Source organism: Pezoporus occidentalis, unplaced genomic scaffold (assembly GCF_034315485.1).
Source record: "Pezoporus occidentalis ecotype Australia unplaced genomic scaffold, CSIRO_AGI_Poc_V1 ctg13, whole genome shotgun sequence".
In the NCBI taxonomy this organism is placed as follows: domain Eukaryota; kingdom Metazoa; phylum Chordata; class Aves; order Psittaciformes; family Psittacidae; genus Pezoporus; species Pezoporus occidentalis.
Genome location: NW_026913103.1, coordinates 13,487,631 through 13,510,411, shown reverse-complemented (window position 1 = coordinate 13,510,411; position 22,781 = coordinate 13,487,631). Strand labels below are relative to the sequence as shown.

The window sequence follows — 22,781 nt, the reverse complement described above, 5'->3', positions numbered from 1 at the left end:
CAGATTACATGGCAAAACCACATGCATCTAAAGCAAACAAACAGAATAAAGGTCCAACATGAAAAAAAGGAAGAAGAAATAATACCTGCAACCCCATTCTCTAAGCTTGCAAATGGAGCTAGAAGAAAATCTGTAAGTGCCTCAAGTTTTCTGCTTATTGGTGGAGCTGACAAACACCAACTGCATGACAGCCCTGCTTAAAAGAAGCTCCGAGGGCAACAGGAAATTAAAACAGGTAAAGGAGTAACTATTCCCTTCTCAGTAGTAGATACCTAAATAGTAGTGTTTGCTGTAACACTGGAGTTGTCTAGGTTACTGCTTTGGCCTGGTTCTTTCATTTGGAACAGGTTTAGTCAGATGATGTGACATTCCCTACAGGAGGAAGAAAGCTTTCTGATGGGTAGCAAAGTGTGTAAAGTCCTGTTTTGAAACTTGTAATGCTTTCTCCACTGCATGTGTTGTTCTGAATACAGCTCTGGATGCAGTCCTTAACAGTTACAGAAAGGAAAAAAGAAAGTGGAGGTTAGAAAAGAAACTAACAAACAGTTCTCTAAGCAACCTATATAGTACTGTTTGCAGCTAAACTGGTGGCCAATGAAAGTTAACAATTTTTTATTCCTTCATCTCCCTTTTCTAGACCCCCACTATTTCCAAAGAGCAGTTAAACACGGCTCAGCCTGAGACTGCTTTAAACAAAATCATTCTCCACTTCTGCACTGTTGAAAGCAAAATAGTCTGGCACGTTAGATGTGACATACAGCTTTTATTTCTGTGAAGTAGGAGGTGTATTTCTAACAACAAGCAAGCATATTTCACTGTCAGGACTCTGAAAATGTAGTTGCTCCATTTAGCATGTGGCTGCTGCAAGAGGGGCTGGAGGCTCTGATGTGTGGGAAGCTCCATGACCAAATGAAAAGGGGTTATGGTATGCCTGGTGAAGGAAATGTGGTGAACCACATGGAAATTGGTCAGGAAGGGGTAGAGAGACCATGCACTCCTGCAGTGCTTTTTCCACTGTGGTGAATAAGCTTGTATATATAATGCTTTACTGAGGTTGGTGCAAGCCATGGCACCATCATGCTGCTAACAAAAGGGCAGGCCTCAGTGTAGAGCACTTTGCATGCCTTTGTTTTCAGAATCAGTGTTCATAAGGAACCACAGCCTCTTCAGGTTACTCTTCCTTCAGCTTTTTCTTAAGTTCAGGTCCCTCTTACACAGAAATTAGCATGGAGATAGTGAAGATCTTAAAGAATGACAAATTTTGCTGCACTTTTAATTCTGGAACAATTAGACAACCAATAATTTCCCTGATAAGAATAAGAGGGAGGTGTTAGAAACTGAAGGAGAGTCCATATAAATAACTCACAGCTTAGTAGATGTAGTAGCTTAGTCTGCCTGCAGAACCAACGCACTTTCTATCATCTCTTCCACAATCAAAGCTGGCAAGCTGACCATACTGTTCTGCCTTCAAAAGCCTGAATGGTGAGTAACATGAAGTTTTGTTAGAGCCACTTGCTGCTAGTCCCCTCTCATGAGGAAAGAAGCAGTAGCTACGCACCAGGCCTTACTGCAGGCAAGCTCTGGAGCCTGAAACAGCATCCAGAAGATGAATATCTAATTCAGCAGAAATTTTGCCACAGCCTAGAATGTTCATTAGGAACAAAATAATTATGCACACCAGCAATTTGATCATTGCGATGTTTAAAATAAATGATTTTTAATTCTTCAATCATAAAGCCCTGCAAGTCAGAACAATATATGAAGATGAGCAGAACAAAAAGAGCTAGCAAGTACACATTAGAAACACAGCATGTGGCAGAAATATGAACGTGTAGCACTTTGTTCTTAGTCTTCCTCAGCCTAGGACTATTCACTCTCCAGGCACCACCACCTTGAGAATAGTTGATTCCATAACTGCTCAGGGAGTTCCAATCTTTCATCACACAAAAGCACTTGCAGACATCAGTGACTGTAGGCTACTGCACCCTGCTCGTACAGTGGGAATAGTTATATATGTACATATTTGGAGCTGGACTTCTGTAATTCAAGGATTTTTACCAGGTACACTAGTCCAGAGCACAATATATCTTTTTTTTCATCATTACAAAAAATACAAATGCACAACAACAAACCAAACCTTGAATGGAATATTTGATGGATTCACGTGATTGACAGTTAATATTTATCTGGAGTTCAGATTAAGTCTATTGAGCTCATTTTGGACAAAGACACCTGTATGCATGGAATAAATATCTTTTTTAGGATTCAGGACTAGATATGCCCTCTAAGACCATACCTAAAAGCCCTAAACTGGGCTTATTTCAGAGGGATCAGAGAATATGGAAATCCCAGTAGGCTGGTGCATAAAAGATGAATGACAACAGCATGATGGAGAACAGTCACCTAGATACAAGAAAGAGGAATCTGGCATTTCTGATGCATGGTGCATACTACAGGAAGGCAGTTTTAGTCTCCCAAATTAGGATATAAGAGATTGTTCAGTCTGTTTAATGTAGACGCTTCATACAGTCAGTAAGAGGAAGATCCTTAGCACATCAGTTAGAAGTCCTCATCTCTTCAGTAACAGATTAGGAGATACAATATCCCTACCTTAGATAGCAAAGTCTTGAAAACCCTCAGCCACTTTCTGGATTATGATTGTACTTGAAGATGACATATGTGCTATGCTGCTTACCCCTTAAACAAGGGGTATCTGAAAAAAAATTGAATTAAATATTTTGCAGTAGTTAAATGGTGGCTTTCAGGGTCACAATTCTGGATTTACTTACATCCCCCCTATGTCCTATTAGGCCCCTAAATCCTTTGTTATAGATGGCTCTTGGTCTTTCACAGCTGCATCAGTATTTGTCACCATGTAAAAAGTGTACAAACCTACCTTCATACCTCTAGGGTTCTGTAAAACTGAGCACACAGAAATTGCAAGGACTGTACTAACAGAGCAACCTAAAAGTCTAAGAAGTAGAAAGGCAATATGGTTTTTGAGTAACTCAAAGTAGAAAAGTTAGCTTGTACTCTCATGATTTTGCTTCTTAAGGTTCATGCCTTTGTGTTACTAAAAAAGAATTGAAAATGTGACCTGGCTAGGATGCAGACAAGTCTGAGTCCTCATTTAAATTTAAATCCTTTGCTGACATAGATGTCTTGATTGGGATTGCAAAAAAAGAACCCCACCCCAATTATAATCACTTAGCATAGCTGTTGCAAGAAGATTGTAATTATACCTGAGGCAAGAAAGCTACTTTATCAGCACACTTCATTTTGCTGAGTACTGATAAATGGCAGGGATAGTATCAGAGCATACAGCTATGCGCTTATATCTTAAGCAGTTTTTAGGCTAACCTGGTCAAACTTGAACGGAAACAGAGGAGTGCTTACAAAGGTTACTAACATCATCTGAATGTGGCTGCAGTAACTATCAGCTGTGAGACAGTATGTAACACTATGGACAAAAAGGGGCAATAAAAATTTATACATATTGATGTAGACTTCATGTGCTAGCTGACCTGTGGGTCAAGGAATGATCATTGACCTATTTTATTTGCTGGTATATAGAACTGATTTATAATCTGCTTTTTATGTTTCAGATAGAAAACTTTGATTAAAAAAACAAGTCAATGGTTTTCTGCACAGGCAGTGAGTTGAGCTGCATTACCTTGCAGGCAGAGGAGCCCTTCTTGCAAGAGGTTTGAGGGGAGCTACTAGCAGAAGGATTCTCCTTTAGAGACAATGCACTATTAGATTGCAGCCTTAAATTGCTCCTGTTAAGCACACAAAAAACACATCAATTTCAGGATGATGGATTCCACTCTGGGAACCAGGCACATTGTGTGGATTTTTTGCTCAGAAAGTCCTATCTGACTTTCTATATGATAGAAACGGTGCAAGAGACACTAAAAGGCAGACTGCATCTTACTTTCAAGAGATGTACCTCTGATCTATGAAAAGGTCTAAATCCTACTTAAGGTTAGTAGGAGTGGTAACCTACTTCCATCCCAGATACAGTAACATACCTTTTCTCTTTTTAATCTGAAGTCAAAGAAGTCATTGCTCAAATCCTTCACCAGAATGACAAGCCTGGAGTGGAAGTTGAACAATCTGGTCTGAAGCCAGGAGGGTTAGGAGGTGTCTGCAGGGGAGCTCCATACATCTGAGGCAAGAAACAGCAGGGAGCGAGACAGATTATGGAAGTTATTAAATGAAGCATTTGGTTTATGACAGCAGGAGCTATAGATGACAACAGATTCTCCTGTCCATAAAAGCAACAAAAGTATACGACACTGTGGGTGTGTGTGTATGTGTGTGCATGTGCCTGAATGTTGTCTGGTGGGGACCCTGAAATTCTGAACACGGAAACTATGTCCTGTTCCCAGCTGTGTTCAGAAAAAAAGCAGGGTTATGCATATTGCTGGAAAGGAACAAGACTCACATGTGCAAGATTCCTTCAGAAAAGTCATCATGGAAATGACTGCAAAATCAGAAATGCTGGCTAGAACTCTAGCATTAAAACAAATATTGTTGGTGTTCAACTCTCAGTATACAATAGCAATAAAGAAAACATAAATGTGAACCTCTCTGGCAAACACAAGTAATTCATTAATAAAATTCTAAGTTGTAAGAAGTATTAACATTTAAACCTTTCAGAGTTTAACTATTACTAGGAAACAAGAACTTGCATCGTTTTTCATATTTTTCATAATAGCTTTTACTCATACACTAGCTTACCATAGTTTGGTCTTTTGCTCTATTTTCAATTTTTACACTGTGTTACCAAAAAAAAAAAAAAAAGACATTATTAATTTATGCTTCAAAAAGACAAAACATCTGGAAAAAAAAGTCATTTTAGCAAAAGGTGCAACTACTGTTTCAAAAATTGCAGTGTTACTTTCCACTCCATTTTCTAACCTGTGTTAGGAAATGATGGAAGAGCCCAAAATACATGTGAAGCAACAGAAAAAAAACCTAGGCAATGGTCATCATCATCTATTCAGTAAAAAGAAAAAAATACATCTAGCTTTCTTACTGGTATCCTCAACAGTCTGAACCAGAAAGTTCATTTTGTGAGAATATCCATTCAGAGTATGCTGCAGTCTGCTAGTGGTGGTAACTGATGCTAACGTTTCAGCACTGGAAGAGAGAGAAAGAACAGATTCTGAAACTGACATTCTTCTTCTGTTTCCTGTGAGAACAGGCTGTAGCTCTGCTTACCTGCCCTGTGCCCAGGGATGGAGTATGGTACATCCACAGGAGTGCAAGAAACAGAAGAAAACACCACATCATCGTAGCAATTAACCATTACAAGATCACCCACATTTCCCAAACAGATTAAGGTATTAAAGAACAAGTAACTTTTCATGCTCTGATGTCTGAAAAAAAGGTGCAGAAATCTTAAAATCTCAGTTCTTGGTGGGGTGAGAGTTGAATTTCCCCATGCTGCAAGGAGAGATGCCCTGCAGAGAGCTTTCCTATAGTCTTGCAAGAGATTTTACACAAGGGTGAAGCTGGCCTATGTTACAAACTATTGGAAGAGTCTGGCAGTACTTCTGGCAAGGGGAGCTGAGCTGCTGTAATTCAAAGGCCATCAGTACATATTTCCTCCGGAGTAACTCAGTATGTATGGAGTTATTTCAAGTCTCCATCATCCGGAGGCTGAGATTCCTGCTACTTACAGGTAGAGCAGAGAACCTCATCTCAAGACAGCTGATAGATGTTGAGGCCTGAGACCACAAAGTGCTCAGAGGGATTTTTGTCAGTAACTTACTGGAAACAGATTCTAGCAGTTTTGTGCATGTGACATTTATCATCTGTTATAATTCAACATTACAGCCTTATGTGGAGAATTCCTTAATCCATATTAAAAAACAAACAAACAAACAAACAAACAAAAAAAAAAAAACAAAAAAAAAAAAACGAACAAAACCCAACCGTGAGACATCCTGAAAAACTGTTTATCAACCAAAGAAATCCTGACCATTTCAGTGTTGAATTTCTAACCAAAAAGTATGTTAATCTCTACACAGTCCTAAACTCATTCTTGAGAACGCTCCTGAAGACATCTTACATAGAGAGGAACTCTGCCTTTGAGTCTCAGTCTCAGTCTGTGTTGTAATGCTGGAGCTTTGGAGCTTATTTATGTCCTTATTATACAATCTAAAAATGAAATTTCAGTACCTAGAGGTAGTACTTTAAATATTTTGGGACCTCTTTAATGGTCTATTTTAGTAGCCCCCAGAGGAACCTGACACTGACATATTTAGTCACTGTATCTCCATATATAATTAGTAAACGCGATTGTTCAAAATTCATCTGTCCCCCACATGCTGCCCCCAGATTTTTGATGCTGTGGAAAGAAGAGACACACAAAAGGGCCCTCTAACTTCAGGATTGATTTCTAGCTGAACTTTAATACTGGTAGTCACATGTTGGTATCATTGAAACCTTTTCTTGTTTCTCTAATGCATTTTCTACCAACACAATTTGTATTTGTGATTTGTGATACATATAAATGAAAATGTAAGAGTGTAATTAATTTTCTGTATTACTGTACATAAAGTACACTATTTAGGAATAATGCAAAATTAACTAAAATAATACAGCATTATTTGTCTTAACTATATCTTCCTCTGTGAAATAATGTAACCCTGATCTTCTTTACATACATTTAATGGCTACTATGCTATACATTAAGTGTATACCAAATCCTTTGTAGTGGACATCACTCCTGTTACAACAGGCATTTTTCCTGCAATGTTCTGCAATAATCCATAGCGGTTTATTACTAAATCAGATAAAACATAACTTTTTGCAGTAAATTAAGCAAGTAGAGAGTAAGCCTATTTTCCCCAATAAGAAATATCACTATATGCTATCTAAAACAGTGCTTCTTATAATGGCTTCCACAAGACATTTCAGAGTAAGCTGTGGGACAAACAAAACCCATGTAGTAGGTAACAGTAGATGGTTATGAAAATCTTTCCTTAGGACTTTCCTTCCTGACCCTCACTGGATCAAATCCCAACCCTGAGAATTCTGGATCCATTTCAAATGTAGATTTTTTTTCTAGAGCCTTGGATTCTTTCATATTATTTTATATTTCTATTTATCCTGTTCTGTATAAATGTTACTGAAGTCAACGGGACTTTTTATGTTTTAACGTCAGCCCCTAAACAGTTACTATTTAAAATATGATCAAAAAGGAATGCAATCACAAAATCAAGAAAAATTTGGAGCTAGAACAGCAAGACTTGATTATTGTAATCCTGGTGACTGCATATCTTAAAAAAGTTAGATGGTGGTTTGTCATTTGTTTCTTGGACTAAATGCTACATCAATATGATGTATTTCTCAAATTATGCTCTGTAGTTTAACTTTTGGTAATGCCATGTTACATATTCTGCTTTACTTCAAGGCTTTTACTTAAAAGCTGTCAGTTGTAACCCTATGGTAACAATATGTAAATGGAATCAATAAAGCTGGTTCTGTAACTACTTATAGAAGCAGGGAAATTCAATCCCATGATACATCAAGTCACAGATAACAAAATTAAGAAAGAAAATTCTGTATACAGAATGCATCTGCCTATATAAATATTTATGCATGATCATAAATTAAAAGCATACAGAGAAAATACAAATATCCTTTGGGGAGAGAAAAATATTACATGAGAGTAGAACAGCATCCTACCAGCACATATAGATTATGTATTTCTATGTGTTGTATTTAATGAAAAAAACAGATAATGACTATTCCAGCAGATAGCTGGTGAATGGATCCAGAATACTGGCTATCTTCTGTACCATCAGATTGCTACTGCAGAGTCAGTGCAGTAAAATCATGGCTACTACTACTTCATACAGTCAGCTCTCCCTCAGTTGTCACTGTGTTCCCATGGCCATTCTTTGCAGTACAGCCAATGGCATGACAACCAAACATTTTTAGTTCTCTTGGGTTTTATAGCGTATGCTTACAAAAACAAAAATAAATATCTTTTTTTGCAAAAAACTTTCAATCTCCCTTAGATCATAAGACTGTAACAGAATTTCCTATAATTCACCAGATGCAAGTATTCATACTAAAAAAAGCTTTTTTCTTAAGGTTTCTTAAAGTTCCCACCAGATTTTCCTAAAAGCTGGACACATCTGAAAAAATCTATAATTACATTCACTGGTGACTCTTTTTACTTACTAAAGTTTCAATTAGAACTGAAACTATTCTTAATAACAAACATTATTCACATATATTACCGATAATAACATATTCTGCCATTTTTCTTTTTACGGATAGACCATGACAGAGAAAATGCTAAGAACTTCCTGGCCTGTTATTTATAATTTCCATGATCTGAGAGGTCAATGACAGAGCTGGGAACAGACCCTTTTCTGCCTAGACCACATTGTTGCAAAGCCCTTTAGTATCTGATATGCCCCATACTAGAACAGTTGTTGGCTTTCCACAAAAAGAACATGTGAGTAACTTTCACTGAATATAATTTAGTATATAGAGTAATTTTGGTTTTTAGCAAAAAACTAAGAGGTGTTTGTCTCAACAATGTATTATTCTGGTTTAACTTTTTTTTTTAATGTGCTTATAGCTGAAGGGAGTTGCACATCTGTGGTTTTCACTTGTTACTTCCACTGTAGACCTTTGTATGTGTAACATAAACTTAAGCCAGAAAAAGATAGATACAGAGTAAAGCAAACACAATGTAAAGAAACATGTTGACCTAGTTTAAAAAAAAAAATCAGGGGAAGGACAGGATGTCCACAAACATTTTTCTCGGGCCCAAAGGGAAGGTGTTAATCTTGTGTGACTCTGGTGCATCAGCGAAGGCAGCCTGACATGAGCTACCCCTCCATTTCACCCAGTTTCTTGACTACTGGTTCACCTCCTTCTCACTGCAGCCAGTACAGCCATTTCTGCGACTGCTGGAGTGAAATGACCTGGGTGCAAAGTGCAACCTCTTACAAGCAAACCACCCACCCAACCAACCTGGAGGTAATGCCTGTTCAAGGTATTCACACTCCTCCTACCGGATGCCTTTTGTTTCTCCTCCCATGTTTCTGGGGGCTTTTTGTGGGACCAGTCAAACCATCAGTAGCTGATACGGCTTAGAAAAGTTCCAGGACTCCTTTATTAAATCAGATCAGGTATCTGATATTGTTTGCTCTGAAGAGTTCCTACACCCTTGCTCTGGCAACAGAGATGAACAGAAGCCAGGGTTACAGCAAAGAATGGCAGTGTCAGTGCTCTCAAATAGCACTGCCAGTCAGAAAAGAGCATGAGGATCTGACCCATATGAGTAAAAATGAAGTTGAAATGCACACATAATTGCTATCATTAGTTAAGTCCAATACCAGGCTGCCTCATTCTCAAATATGCCGGCTCCTACTGTGCATTTCCAAGTCAAAGTAACCTGCTAATTAAGATATAACAATCAGATAGGAAAATTCTGAAAGATGGCATCAGGTAATCCAAGCCACAGTTAATCCTGAGAATTTAAACATAATGTCTTTGAAATTAATGTTACCTGACAAGGGCTAATGACCTGTCTGGGCTGGTGTGTGAGCCTGTAAATGTGAGCGTGCCAAATTCTCCATAAGCTTCATCCATGTAAGGACTTGACAGAAGCTCCCTTACATAAAGCACTGCAGCCACCTAGCCTTGAAAAGTTGCAAGTGTTCAGCAACACTCAGCTTGCAATTAAGCAAAAGCTTTCTGTGTATTTCTAGGTACTTCAGGAGCCAGTAAAAGATGGACCAGTTGAAGGCAGTAACACAGAAACAAACTGAATTAAGTAACAGAACAACCAGAAATAACTGAAAGGCAGCAATGATCGAAATGTCCTTCTTTCTTGAGGTTGCCTTTACAAAGTTGCAGGACAGCCATTTTTGCTTGGCTCATAATCAGTTCTTGCTAATGCAGTGTTCTCTGGTTGTGCCTAACGCTGATGAGATAAGGAACAAATGGATCAATGCTCCCATTGTATTTACTGGGAAACCAGTAATCAGGACAGAGGACTCAATTCCCTGCATCCCAATTACACATGAATTTGCTAGAGCATCCCTTTAGACTGACATAAACTATGAACCAACAGCAACAAAAATCGGAGGAAAGCAGTAACAGTGGTAGAAAATGCGGACAGCATCAAATATAAACCTATGCCACTTCTGTATAAGGACACTTGTAATCTTCCTCTGCTATAAATCTCTAGGTTGTTCCCAGGCCATAAATCATACAGCAAACCTCACGTGCCTCCTCTCAAAAACTCTTAAATTGGGCATTAAAAAGTCCCTCATCTCACTGAGATTACCTGTCCATCTGGATTAATACCGTGAATCCTGTTCGCCTGTATAGTAAAAACAACAGAGAAACCCTAGCAGAGCCTCACAGGAAAAAAAAATAATGCCAGACATTCCTATTTTCCCTTTTCTAAAAGGAATCGTCAGTAGACCAATCAGACTTTTGATGCTAGTTGACTAGCAAAATACATCTTTGATTTTCCATTCAGCTACAGAACTAGCAGAGAATGAAAAATTAAGAACACACAATGTAGAATCAGAACCGGGATGAAAAAGTGAAACACAAAATTCAAAGAATGGTCACAAATGTACTTTTTATTTTCCAGGTGCATAGTAGCTTTAGAAATTTCTCTCTTACAGGTGTGAAAGGATTAAAAGGAGATCTAGTGTGGCAGCCCATGGCAGGCGTGTATTGTGCGAGTACAGTATTTTTCTCTGATGTGTTTGATGCAGTCCACTGTTGAGAACACGCTGCTGGTATAGATGAACTCAGCTGGATAGCCTATGCTCTTCTCATGGCCTGCTTTCTGAAAGAGCTACTTGAGAACTGATTTATTTCTTCTGGTATTTTTAAAAGCCCTGGAAAAATTCAGGCTCCTGAATTTTCTGGTTTGAGAAAAATGCATTCCATTTGTAACACTGTGAAAGCTGAATACACACAATTTTATGCTTTGCAGAACTACACATTCCTTTTTTTTTTTTTTTATAATCACACTTGCAGGTACTTTATATGGAAAAATAAAAGAATCCAAGCACTTCATTAGTGATATTTAATATCAATATGGTCACACTGGTAAAATACCAAAATATAAATAATTATTTTTATATCAAATATATATATAGAGAATAAATAGTTCTTCTGCTCGCTGGAGTCTAAGAAAGATTCTTCAGAATAAAAATCTTGTACTCCTGATGCTTCCCCAGACATAAAAAGAACAGCTTTCTGCCAGCCTCAGTGATAGGAAGTGACAGGCAGAACATGACATCACTCTTTATTTTTAACTGACTGCCTTCTGGTGAATTTATTTTGCTGTCAGTAAATACTACAGCAGTGTTAGTCACATTCAGGCTTTACAGAGACATAAGCCCTTTCTCGAGTTTGATCCCAGAAGCTGGCAGTTCTTAGCTTTTGAAGGAAGGATCTTTATTCCCAAATTGGGCATAGTGGCTTACATCAACGGCCAGACAGTAAGGATATGTCTCAGAGAAACGCTAAAGTTCACTTCAAAGGTCTATAACCACCAAAGGCATTCATGTGAATTTTACCATTACAGCTGCACCAGACAGGCTAACCACTTCAAAAGAAAAAACCATGAAATCCTGTACTCAAGAACAAACATTTATTCAGCATTTGACTACTGATATTTAATTGAACTTGCCTCAGTCAGAGTCTAGCAGCTCTGAACAGCATCCATGTCCCTAGTACCACTAATGTCACTTTTCTTCTTAGCATCACTACACATGCAGTGCCTAAAATAAGACAGGGTCAGTAAGTTTATTACCAGAGAACATAAATTAAAGTCACATTTCTATCCTTCTCCTGCTGCCAGTGAGTCTTTAAAATGAAGAAGGGGAGAAACTGCACCTCTGGGATCCCCCAGGAGGGCAGAGATCCAGCATGGATCATGCTTATGCTACCTTGTCTCTACTGCTTTTGTGTATCTAATTGGCTTTCCTCACCCACTAGCTTGTCTTAGTTTCTCTCTAAGGAAACTGCTGTTAATCATTATGCAGTATTCAAGCACACTGTAGCCTTAATAACCACCACATTACCATTGTTATTGTTAAATAATGCTACTACTAGAAGACCAAGTTCTGAAAGACCAAGTTTTGCATGCCCACAAGTAATATGCATGACTAGATGGATGCAAGGGCAGAAAACATGTGTTTTCCTCCTGAAAAAGAGCACAGCAAGAAACTGGGTCCTGTTTCTGTCCTTCACTACCACCCCCACTCCAGATCACTTCATTCATAACTATTGCCATGTATTAAAAGAATCTGCAAACAGCATAAACACAACTTAAAAACATAAAACAATTACTTATTGGCTAATAAGTAATCACAGACCAGCTGGAATTAATGAGCCACTAATGTGTCCTTTGATAAGACACCCTCTGAGGCTTGGCTGACCCCAGAATCACACGAAGGACCATCGGGTTCTATTGTTTTTTGCAACAGGCTGAGTCCTTAGTGCTGCTTTTTCACCTTCATCTCTGCGGAATTTCTACCTTTGCATGCTTACGTTCTTTTCTTAAATCTTTAAACTGTCGGTTCCATCTCAGCAATTTTACCTCTATCTACAACTTTACCTTTCTCATCTTGCCCAGCTCTAGACTACTTTCCCACAGCTCTTTCCCAAAGTTTAACCATTTCTGCGCAAGTCAAAGACGGTTATTTCGTTGGGCCGGAAGAGGGGGGCTGCACCCTCGTAACGCTGCATAGCCCACAGATCCTGAACAGTACTGGGGTATTGTCCAGATTTCCACGTGGAGCGTGTCTTCTAGGTGGTACCTGCTTACAAAATTCACCGTCACTTAACAAACCGGTGAGGTGCCCGTAAGGAAACGCTGTACGCGTTAGGGACAGTAAGAGGCACAACGCCCCCAGCTTTCACGTTACCCTTACTCCATCACAAACTTAGATTTAAGAAGCGGATGAGGTGCGTTACACGTACGCACACACGTATACCCCGGCCACCACCCCAACCGCGGCTCTGCGCGGCCCCGCCTTCGCTCCGCTCCCGCACCAACTCCTCCCGACCACAACCTAGCGGATAAACCAGGCGGCGACAGCTGCGACATGACGTAACGGCCAGCTCCCACCGGTGTGGGGACGGTCCCCGGTGGCTCCGGTAACCCGCGCGGGTAGAAGGGCCACGGCAAGAGCGAACAGAGCACAACACACGGCGACTTCCAGCGGTCTGCCCGCCTCCGCTACCCGTCAGCGGGGCGCAGGCGCAGCCTCTTTCCCCGCCGCTAGACGCTGCGCATGTGCTGCTGTCCCGCGCAGGCGCGGCTCGGGAGCTGCCGGCGGCGGCGATGGGCGGACGCCTGGCCCGCGTGTTTCGCACTTTCAACGTGGAGAGCCGGGCCCGCCGCGAGATCAGCAGGGAGAAGCCCAGGCCCGCGCCGCGGCACCCCACCTCCCGGCGGGACGAGATGCCCGGTGCGTCCCGGCCTCGGAGGCTGCCGGCGGGGCGGGGGGGGTGGCACCGGTGTCTGTGGTCCCAGCGCGGGGCCGCAGCACGGAAGGACCAGAGCGGGTGCTGGGGCGAGCCGGGGGGCCGTAGCGCGTCCCGGTGCGGCGCGGGGCCGGTGACATTGAGCGCGGGGCGGCTGGGCGCGCGGGGCACGCCGGGAGCCGCAGCCGGCGGCGTTGGTTGCTGGGGCGGTTGCCGGGGGCGGGCTCCGGGGCCGGGTGTGCTCCGTGGAGGGCGCCCCTCAGCGCGGTGAGGTGCGGCTCGGCGCCGGCACTGAGGGAGCCCCTTGCGTCGCGGGAGCGGTTAACCTGGCAGCGCTAACCCAGTGAAACGTGTGACTCAGACCTGCCTTCTCTCTTCTACCTTCCGTCCCCTCCCTTTAGACCACCCCGGCATAAAAGAAGAAATTTACCGGAAGGACGATAGGCTCCTCGCCTTGTTAAAAGATGTTTATGTCCAGTCCAGAGATTCACCTGTGCGGGTGAGCATGTCTCTCTGCAGGAGGCATCCTAGCATCAGCTTTGTGGTTTTCAAACTCGGCAGCAGTTCCGTAGAGAGGGAAATGCTCTGTTAGTGCTGAAAAGCTACCTTTTTTTAGAGGTACAGTCATAGAATGGTTAGGGATGGAAGGGACATTAAAGATCATCCAGTTCCAACTCCTGCCATGGGCAGGGACACCTCACACTAGCTCAGGATGCTCGAAGATAAAAGCGATGTTTTCATTACTCTTTCATAGATCAGTAGCAGTGACTGTATTTGACCCTGGGTCTTGAACATGTGACAGATCGCGATTGTACAAGTTTTTAAATGCTACACAGTCTTCCTTTTAACATGCTGTTGATCTTACTTTGTTTCTCACCTGAATTACACTTCTGCTTCCCCTAAGGCAGCAGGATGGTTGGCCAACCTTTTGCAAAGGCACAGGAGTTTGCGAGACATAGAGTTTTTAGAAGAGATTGGAACTACTGTGGAAGCATGGATGGGGTAGAGGACAAAGACATTGACATTTTAGTGGAGTCTTTAACTGCTGATGTTAATGTCATGCTGTGCAGAGACTTTTCCTTATGTAGCTGAGGAAGTGCCATAGCTAGGGTTTTTTTTTCTGCATAGCCTTCTGGATTGTTTGGTGATCAGTTTCCTCATTGCCAAAAGCTGCAGTCTTTGACTTGGAAGGCAAAGCATACCCCTTCCAGCATAATGCTGGGGTTCAGTCTCCCCTTTTCCAGCATGTTACATTACGTCTTGTGCATTTTCCCTGTTGCATTACTGGACTGCTTTACTCTAGTTGCTTTATTCAGTAACAAGAGTTCTATAATCATCCAGCAGTAATATTCCTAAGTCTAATTAGCCACTTTCATAGCACCTTGTATTCAAGACTAAAAGTATTCAAAAATGCAAAGAGATTTCTGCAGTGTCTCCCTGAAGTTTCCAGGTGATCTCTGTCCTTAATGTTCATAATAGCGTTAAGGACTCTAGTCTTGAAGTACTGAAGGTCTGATTTCAGTTTCTTTCAATATTCATTTGTAAGCCTGTCAAGAGAGAGAAAAAGCCAAAAGGGGAATAATCTTAGTGCTTCTTTCGATGTCTACTCTGAGGTTGCTGCTATGTTAAGTCTTGCTCTTGTGGTGTGTCTGCTTGCAGTTGTTAGGAAGAGTGTGATTAATGTGTTGGCATGGAGGCTGGTGGACAAAACTTCATTTAAAACTTTCTGCCTTTCCTTATGTTATTCTGAATACTCTGTGCATCATGTATTTGTGTATACATACATATGTGTATATTTGATGCTAGGTCTGTCTGCAGAAAGTGGAAGAGCACCAACTCTTTAAGTGGCAGATACCCAGGGACAGACACTTGAAAGATTGTTCATTATCTGGGGACAGTTTGCGCACAAAAGAAAAAAATGGAGAACTGGCAGCATCATCAGAGATCCTGTGTAGTTTAGAAATGGGCATGTGATTATAGATGCTGTAGCATTCACATGAGTTTTTTCAGCTTGTGAATTAATACAGGGTGTCTGTGGGCTGATCAGTGGCTGTGGACTCATCATTTTAAAAGAACTTTTTCTTAACTTTAAGAATGGCTTTCATTCTCTTTTTTCCAGTGTCATTCGCTGGTTAATTAATAAAAGACAATATGAGAAAGGCAGATCTGGTTTGGAAATGACTTGAGAGGAAAGAATTCACATGTCTGAGTACTGTAGTAGTCATGGGAACTAAACTCCGTATGATGCTGCAGAATCTTCTTTTTGTCCAGTAAAGCTTGTTCTCTATACAGAGCAAAAGAAGAGATATCTTTTAGTTGCAAAACTAAAATCTGAAAAAGAAAGGAAGGGAAGAGGAAACTGTATGAAAAAGATTTCCGGTGGTATCAGAAGGATTTGTATACCAATTTGTAGTGTGATTGATTTTCCTCTTGCCATGAATCAGTACCAAATATTAGGTTATCTGCATTTATGTTTGGCTACCAAAAGCTATGGTTTGACTTGTATGAAGGGCTGCTAAGTCTGTACAACACTTAGAGTTCAGTAGATGGTAGCTTTTCAGAAGTTGGGTGGGAGTTGACATCATATGTAGAATGGCTGTGGAAGAACTGACAATTTCTGTGATGTCAAGAAGCAAGGCTGGCCGAGCATTATTTCTGGGTTTTAATGCTGTGAAAATATGGAAAGCTAACGGGAAATGCTGTATTTAGGAAAATGGCTTGGCTGCTACAATAAGCATAGCAAACAGAACTGCTGTTAAGCTCTTCTTGTTTTCCTTCCCACAATTAGGTAAAAGATGGAGGTGGTGAACATCTTCCACATAAACAGGAGGAAAAGAGACTTACAAAACTAGGCCACTTGGGAGATGCAGATATTAAGAAAGTTTCCAAAGGCAAAATTTCCACTGTGGAGGCTCTGACACTTCTTAATAATCATAAACTTAATCCTCAAATATGGACTGCAGAGAAAATAGCAGTGGAATACAGTCTGGAACTGAAGGATGTCAACTCTCTTCTGGAATTCTTCATTCCTTTCACTGTGAAGGAATTTCCTAAAGAAACCAAAAAAGTTATAAAGTCAACATAAAAATAATTACCAAAACCTTGTGTGATCTCACTCGTGTCTTAATTTTATTCTCGAGTATATTCAGTGTTTGGAAAGAGTTGGTAACGTGTCATCCAACAAGGCTGCTTCCTTATATACCAGTGAAGATGCATTCAAGCAATTCCATTCTATATTGGATGGCTTCATTTAAATGCAGCAATTATAGGATACAATTTTTAAACCTTAATATAACTAATAAGTAAGTTGTATGAGAGCATGTCACACTGATTATCCCATTTGTATGTACAAGTTCAGTTAAAGTACACAAGTTCACTGAGAACTTTACCTTAACATCACATTTCTTAGCAGGGACTTCCTGGCCTTCAGCTAAATCAGTGCTCTGAGTGTACTGGCTGTGTCGTTTCACGTTGGTGTTCTTTCAAGGACTTGCTGTCAAGGTCTGTGTGTACACAAACAGCTGAATTTCTTTTGTATAAGAATGGAATAGTATTTATACTTTGCAAAGAAGGCTAACCACAAGATCATTTTGGAAATTAAGCTGTGTCAAAGTTAAAAAGAAGATGACCGTTTCTGGTGCTGGGACAGTAATGGCTGATGTGTAGCTCCTTTTCCCCTCTGTTCTGATTTAGTTTAAATAGCTACACCTTCCCAGTTACTTTCTGTTAGTCAATGAATTTGTAAAGAGCGATGATCTTCTAGCATCTTGCAGCAGTCCCTGGCACCTGTTGTGTGAGAAATAATTCTCATAATTCATAGGTAACTATGAAATGCAACTGGATCTACTAATTGGACCAACTAGTTGGTCTTGTGTAATTGTTTGCCTGTCCTGTTACAATAGCCTTTTTTGCCTGTGGAGGTCCTGCCTGACTTACCCAATTGCGGGTTAGATCAGGTCATGCTCACGCACAGCAAGTTACTCACATGCTACCAGACTGAAGATGGACAGTATCTGTCCTGGGTTCCGCAGTAGCAGTCATGTTTTTCCTTTGTGTTAACTGGTACAGTGCTGTGTTTTGACTTCCAGTTTGAGAACAGTGTTGGTGAAGCCGATGTTCTCGGTTGTTGCTAAATGATGTTTACCCTGACCAAGGACTCTGTGAGGCTCATGCTCTGCCAGGGAGGAGGGGAGGCTGTGAGGAAGCAGAGACGGGGCGCCTGACCCGGGCTAGCCGGGGAGGTATTCCATACCACAGCACGTCATGCCCGGGGTGAGGGGTAACTGGGAGTGACCCGGAAGGACAGGGGTTTCCGGGTGGAGCTCGTTTCTCTTGGCCGGTGGTATCGTATTCTCTTCCCTTGTTATTTTCCCTTATCATTGTTGTAGCTGATAGTAGCGGTGGTGATTTGTTGCTGGACTGTTTTTGTCTCAACCCGTAGGAGTTGCACTCTCTCGATCCTCCTCCCCGTTCCTCCGGGAGCGGGGAAGGGGAGAGCCCCGGTGCGGGGAGGCAGGGGGGGGAGACGGACACGGACCTCGATTGTTGTCAGCTCGGCACCACTCACTGGGAGTGAGTGAACAAGCTACCTGACTGGGTTTAAACCACGACAGTTCTTTTTGGCGCCCAACGTGGGGCACGAAGGGTTGAGATAAGAACAGATCTGACTGGATTGATAGTCACTCGTCACAATGCTGATTTATTGGCTCTCAAGGTTGTTCCTCTTGATCTCACAGTTTCAGTATATGATATCTTACGTCCATCCGGTACTTGCTGTATTAGTGTTTTTCAAGTATGGGGCTTGGGCTAAGGTTTTTATCCCATTGTACTTTATGGTAATGACTTGTAATACAATAGAATCATTGATCATGAAATTGATCTGGCTTATGTTCCCAGTGTGGTCACCACCTTTATACTTTGGGAGGTATATGATGGAGGTGCTTAGCAATTACACATCTTTTTTCTCCTTCTCAGGTGCTCAACCTGGGAAGGAGACATCCTTTTACCCTCCTAGTCGTCCCCCCAGACCATTTACATTTGAGAGTTTTGAATTTTTTGAATGGCCTTTTAATGCTGTTGAGACTTGTTTGCTGATGGTGATGGGAATCACCATGCTAACACGCATACAGAGTGTGTTTTACCCACTACTGATTTCAAGAGTTAAGCAGATTCAGGTTTGGGTCTTGTCTGGGGTCAAACGACGATGTAGGAGGACCGAGAGATTTTCCCTGAGGCTGGACAGCCATGAGTGGCAGGGTGTGTGGGATAGTATGGGCAAGTATCTAGGTCAGTGGGCCCCTCCAGTACTTTGGAATTTCACTACTGAACAACTGCAAAATCCAGAAGAATTAGTAAAACACTTAAATGAGGTGTGTGGTCATTCTGGCCATACCAGAGATGGACAAATCATGGCAACGTGCTGGGGCTTGGCCTATGCTTACAGGGCCTTGTTCAACACTATCCAGCACCTTCAAAAGGAAAAGAATGTCGGCGGATCTGAGGGCAAAGCAACAGTCGCTACTCAAACTTTGGCTGCAATGAACAGCACAGCTGTCCCAGTGGCAAGTACAGCAGCTGCTCAAACTTCAACTGCAACAGACAGCGCGGTTACCCCAGCTCCAAGCACAGTAGCTACACCACCCCCAGTAACAAGTACAGTTGCTACTCAAACCACAGTGATAATCACTGCAGCCAAACCAGAGGACCAATTCGTACCAATATCAGTTGCCCCTGTACGCAAGAGAACAAGCAAAAAGGAGGCAAAAAGGGTGAAGCGAGATGAAGAACCAATGAATTCACCACCCGGTCCAGAATCTGATCAGGAGTCATCATCACATGACGAAGAAGAAGAAGAAGAGGTAACTTCTCGACCTCGGACCTCAACCGAGCTGCGGAATATGCGAAAAGATTTTACCCGTCAACCAGGGGAGCACATCATCACCTGGTTACTCCGATGCTGGGACAATGGGGCTGATGGTCACGAACTAGAAGGTACAGAAGCCAAGCAGCTGGGATCACTTGCTAGAGAAGGGGGAATTGACAAAGCAATTGCAAGAGAGAAAAAGTCCCTCAGCCTTTGGAGGAGGCTCTTGGCAGCTGTGAAAGAAAGGTTTCCGTACAAGGACGATGTTACGAGTCGTTCGGCCAAGTGGAATACTATAGACAAAGGCATCCAGTCTCTGAGGGAATCGGCCATCGTAGAGATGATCTATCACATCAAGCCGAATAACGGGGATACACCTATAGATCCAGATGAAGTTGAATGTACACGACCCATGTGGCGAAAACTTACACGGAATGCACCGTCATCATATGCCCATTCATTGGCAACAGTAACCTGGAATGACATAGTACCACTAACAGTGGATGAAATGGTTCATAAACTCCGAGAGTTCGAAGACAATCTCACCCCTTCCATCATCTCAGCTGTGAAAAAACTGTCCCAGGACATCGAACAATTGAAGGACAATCTATCTGATTTATCCGGCTCCTCACGTGTACCAACACACGTCTCAGCTATTAACAAAAGGCGTCCTATTGTTCAAGAGAGGAGATACAGGAGGTATACGCCACGGGGTACCCTATGGTTTTACCTGCTGGATCACGGAGAAGACATGACAAAGTGGGATGGAAAACCTACTTCAGCTTTGGAGGAACGGGTGAGTGAACTGAAGAGGGGAGCAAGGGCCAAGACTGATCGTCCCATGAGAGCTACGGCTTCAGTCTCTGGTGATCAGTTTCCCAGATGGAGTGGAAGAGCTGATTTTACTCCAGCTCCTGTGATAAAGAAGAATAATCCCTTTCAACACGACTTAAGTGTCCAATGCTGTGACGACTGTTAGAGGGGCCCTGCCTCCAGCCAGGTGGAGGTAGGGGACAATCGGATTTACTGGACTGTGTGGATCAGATGGCCTGGCACATCAGTCCCACAGAAGTATAAGGCTCTAGTAGATACCGGTGCACAGTGTACCCTGATGCCATCAAGCTGTCAAGGGGTGGAACCCATCTATATTTCTGGAGTAACAGGAGGATCCCAAGAGTTGACTGTGCTGGAGGCTGAAATCAGCCTGACTGGGAGGGAATGGCAAAAGCACCCTATTGTGACTGGTCCAGAGGCTCCATGCATTCTCGGCATAGACTACCTCAAGAGAGGGTACTTCAAAGACCCAAAAGGGTACCGGTGGGCTTTTGGTATTGCTGCTTTGGAGACTGAGGAAATTGAGCAGCTGTCCACCTTGCCTGGTCTCTCAGAAGATCCCTCTGCTGTGGGGTTGCTGAAAGTTGAAGAACAACAAGTGCCAATTGCGACCACAACAGTGCACCGGCGGCAATATCGCACCAACCGAGACTCCCTGATTCCCATCCATCAGCTGATCCGTAGACTGGAGAGTCAGGGGGTGATCAGCAGGACCCGCTCACCCTTCAATAGCCCCATATGGCCAGTGCGAAAGTCTAATGGAGAATGGAGACTAACAGTAGACTATCGTGGCCTGAATGAAGTCACACCACCATTGAGTGCTGCCGTACCGGACATGCTAGAACTTCAGTATGAACTAGAGTCAAAGGCAGCCAAGTGGTATGCCACGATTGATATTGCCAATGCATTTTTCTCAATCCCTTTGGCAGCAGAGTGCAGGCCACAGTTTGCTTTTACTTGGAGGGGTGTCCAGTTCACTTGGAACCGACTGCCCCAGGGGTGGAAACACAGCCCTACCATCTGCCATGGACTGATCCAGACTGCACTGGAACAGGGGCAAGCTCCAGAACACCTGCAATACATTGATGACATTATTGTGTGGGGCGATACAGCGGAAGAAGTCTTTGAGAAAGGGAGGAAAATAATCCAAATCCTGCTGAAAGCCGGTTTTGCCATAAAACGGAGTAAGGTCAAGGGACCTGCACAGGAGATTCAATTTTTGGGAATAAAATGGCAAGATGGACGTAGACAGATCCCCACAGATGTGATCAACAAGATAACAGCAATGTCTCCGCCAACTAATAAGAAAGAAACGCAAGCTTTCTTGGGTGCAGTGGGGTTCTGGAGAATGCACATCCCAAATTACAGTTCGATTGTAAGCCCTCTCTATCATGTGACCCGGAAGAAGAATGATTTTAAATGGGGCCCTGAGCAGCAACAAGCCTTTGAGCAAATTAAACGCGAGATAGTTCATGCAGTAGCCCTTGGACCAGTCCGGACCGGACCAGATGTAAAAAATGTACTGTACACTGCAGCTGGGGAGAACGGTCCTACCTGGAGCCTCTGGCAGAAAGCTCCAGGGGAGACTCGAGGTCGACCCCTCGGCTTTTGGAGTCGGGGATATAAAGGATCTGAGGCCAGCTATACCCCAACTGAGAAAGAAATACTGGCAGCCTATGAAGGGGTTCGAGCTGCTTCGGAAGTGATTGGCACTGAAGCACAGCTCCTTCTGGCACCCCGGCTGCCCGTGCTGGGCTGGATGTTCAAAGGCAGGGTCTCCTCTACACATCATGCAACCGATGCTACATGGAGTAAATGGGCTGCACTAATTACACAACGAACTCGAATAGGAAATCCCAGTCGTCCAGGCATTCTAGAAGTCATCATGGACTGGCCAGAGGGCAAAGATTTCGGAATGTCACCAGAGGAGGAGGTGATGCGCGCTGAAGAGGCCCCACCATATAATAAACTGTCAGAAAGTGAAAAGCAGTATGCCTTGTTTACTGATGGCTCTTGCCGTATTGTGGGAAAACATCGGAGATGGAAGGCAGCTGTATGGAGTCCTGGACGACAAGTTGCAGAAACTGCTGACGGAGAGGGTGAATCGAGTCAGTTTGCCGAGGTGAAAGCCATCCAGCTGGCCCTGGACATTGCTGAACGAGAAAAGTGGCCAGTACTTTATCTCTATACTGACTCATGGATGGTGGCAAATGCCCTGTGGGGGTGGTTGAAGCAGTGGAAGCAGAGCAACTGGCAACGCAGAGGTAAACCCATCTGGGCTGCTGCACTGTGGAAAGATATTGCTGCCAGGGTGCAGAACCTGGTGGTGAAGGTACGTCATGTAGATGCCCATGTACCCAAGAGTCGGGCCACTGAGGAACACCAGAACAACCAACAAGTGGATAAAGCGGCTAAGATTGAAGTGGCTCAGATGGACTTAGATTGGCAACGTAAAGGTGAATTATTTTTGGCCCGGTGGGCCCATGACACTTCAGGCCATCAGGGCAGAGATGCAACATATAGATGGGCCTGTGACCGAGGGGTGGACTTAACAATGGACACTATTGCCCAGGTTATTCATGAGTGT

The 22,781-nt window shown here is 42.7% G+C and overlaps 1 protein-coding gene and 1 long non-coding RNA gene across 4 annotated transcripts; one reads left to right on the top strand and one right to left on the bottom strand.

Annotated features, from left to right (window-relative positions):
- Nucleotides 1–748: 748 nt before the first annotated feature.
- LOC134158474 (uncharacterized) lies at nucleotides 749–13,186 on the bottom strand. 2 transcript variants are annotated; one of them, XR_009962783.1, is made up of 5 exons: nucleotides 5,042–5,373; nucleotides 4,032–4,168; nucleotides 3,674–3,779; nucleotides 2,786–2,914; nucleotides 749–1,207 (listed from the first exon to the last, which is right to left on the bottom strand). It is a non-coding gene; the product is annotated as an uncharacterized LOC134158474 (long non-coding RNA). The 2 variants fall into 2 exon arrangements; XR_009962784.1 differs by lacking the exon at nucleotides 5,042–5,373 and adding an exon at nucleotides 13,077–13,186 and having other exon boundaries at nucleotides 749–2,914.
- A 117-nt stretch (nucleotides 13,187–13,303) lies between these two features.
- On the top strand, nucleotides 13,304–16,597 carry NDUFAF4 (NADH:ubiquinone oxidoreductase complex assembly factor 4). 2 transcript variants are annotated; one of them, XM_062608429.1, is made up of 3 exons: nucleotides 13,310–13,481; nucleotides 13,899–13,996; nucleotides 16,286–16,597. In XM_062608429.1, exons 1-3 carry the CDS (start codon nucleotides 13,355–13,357, stop codon nucleotides 16,580–16,582), a joined length of 522 nt encoding a protein of 173 aa, XP_062464413.1. In that variant the 5' UTR covers nucleotides 13,310–13,354; the 3' UTR covers nucleotides 16,583–16,597. The 2 variants fall into 2 exon arrangements, with proteins under 2 accessions (XP_062464414.1, XP_062464413.1); XM_062608430.1 differs by lacking the exon at nucleotides 13,899–13,996 and having other exon boundaries at nucleotides 13,304–13,481.
- Nucleotides 16,598–22,781: the final 6,184 nt, after the last annotated feature.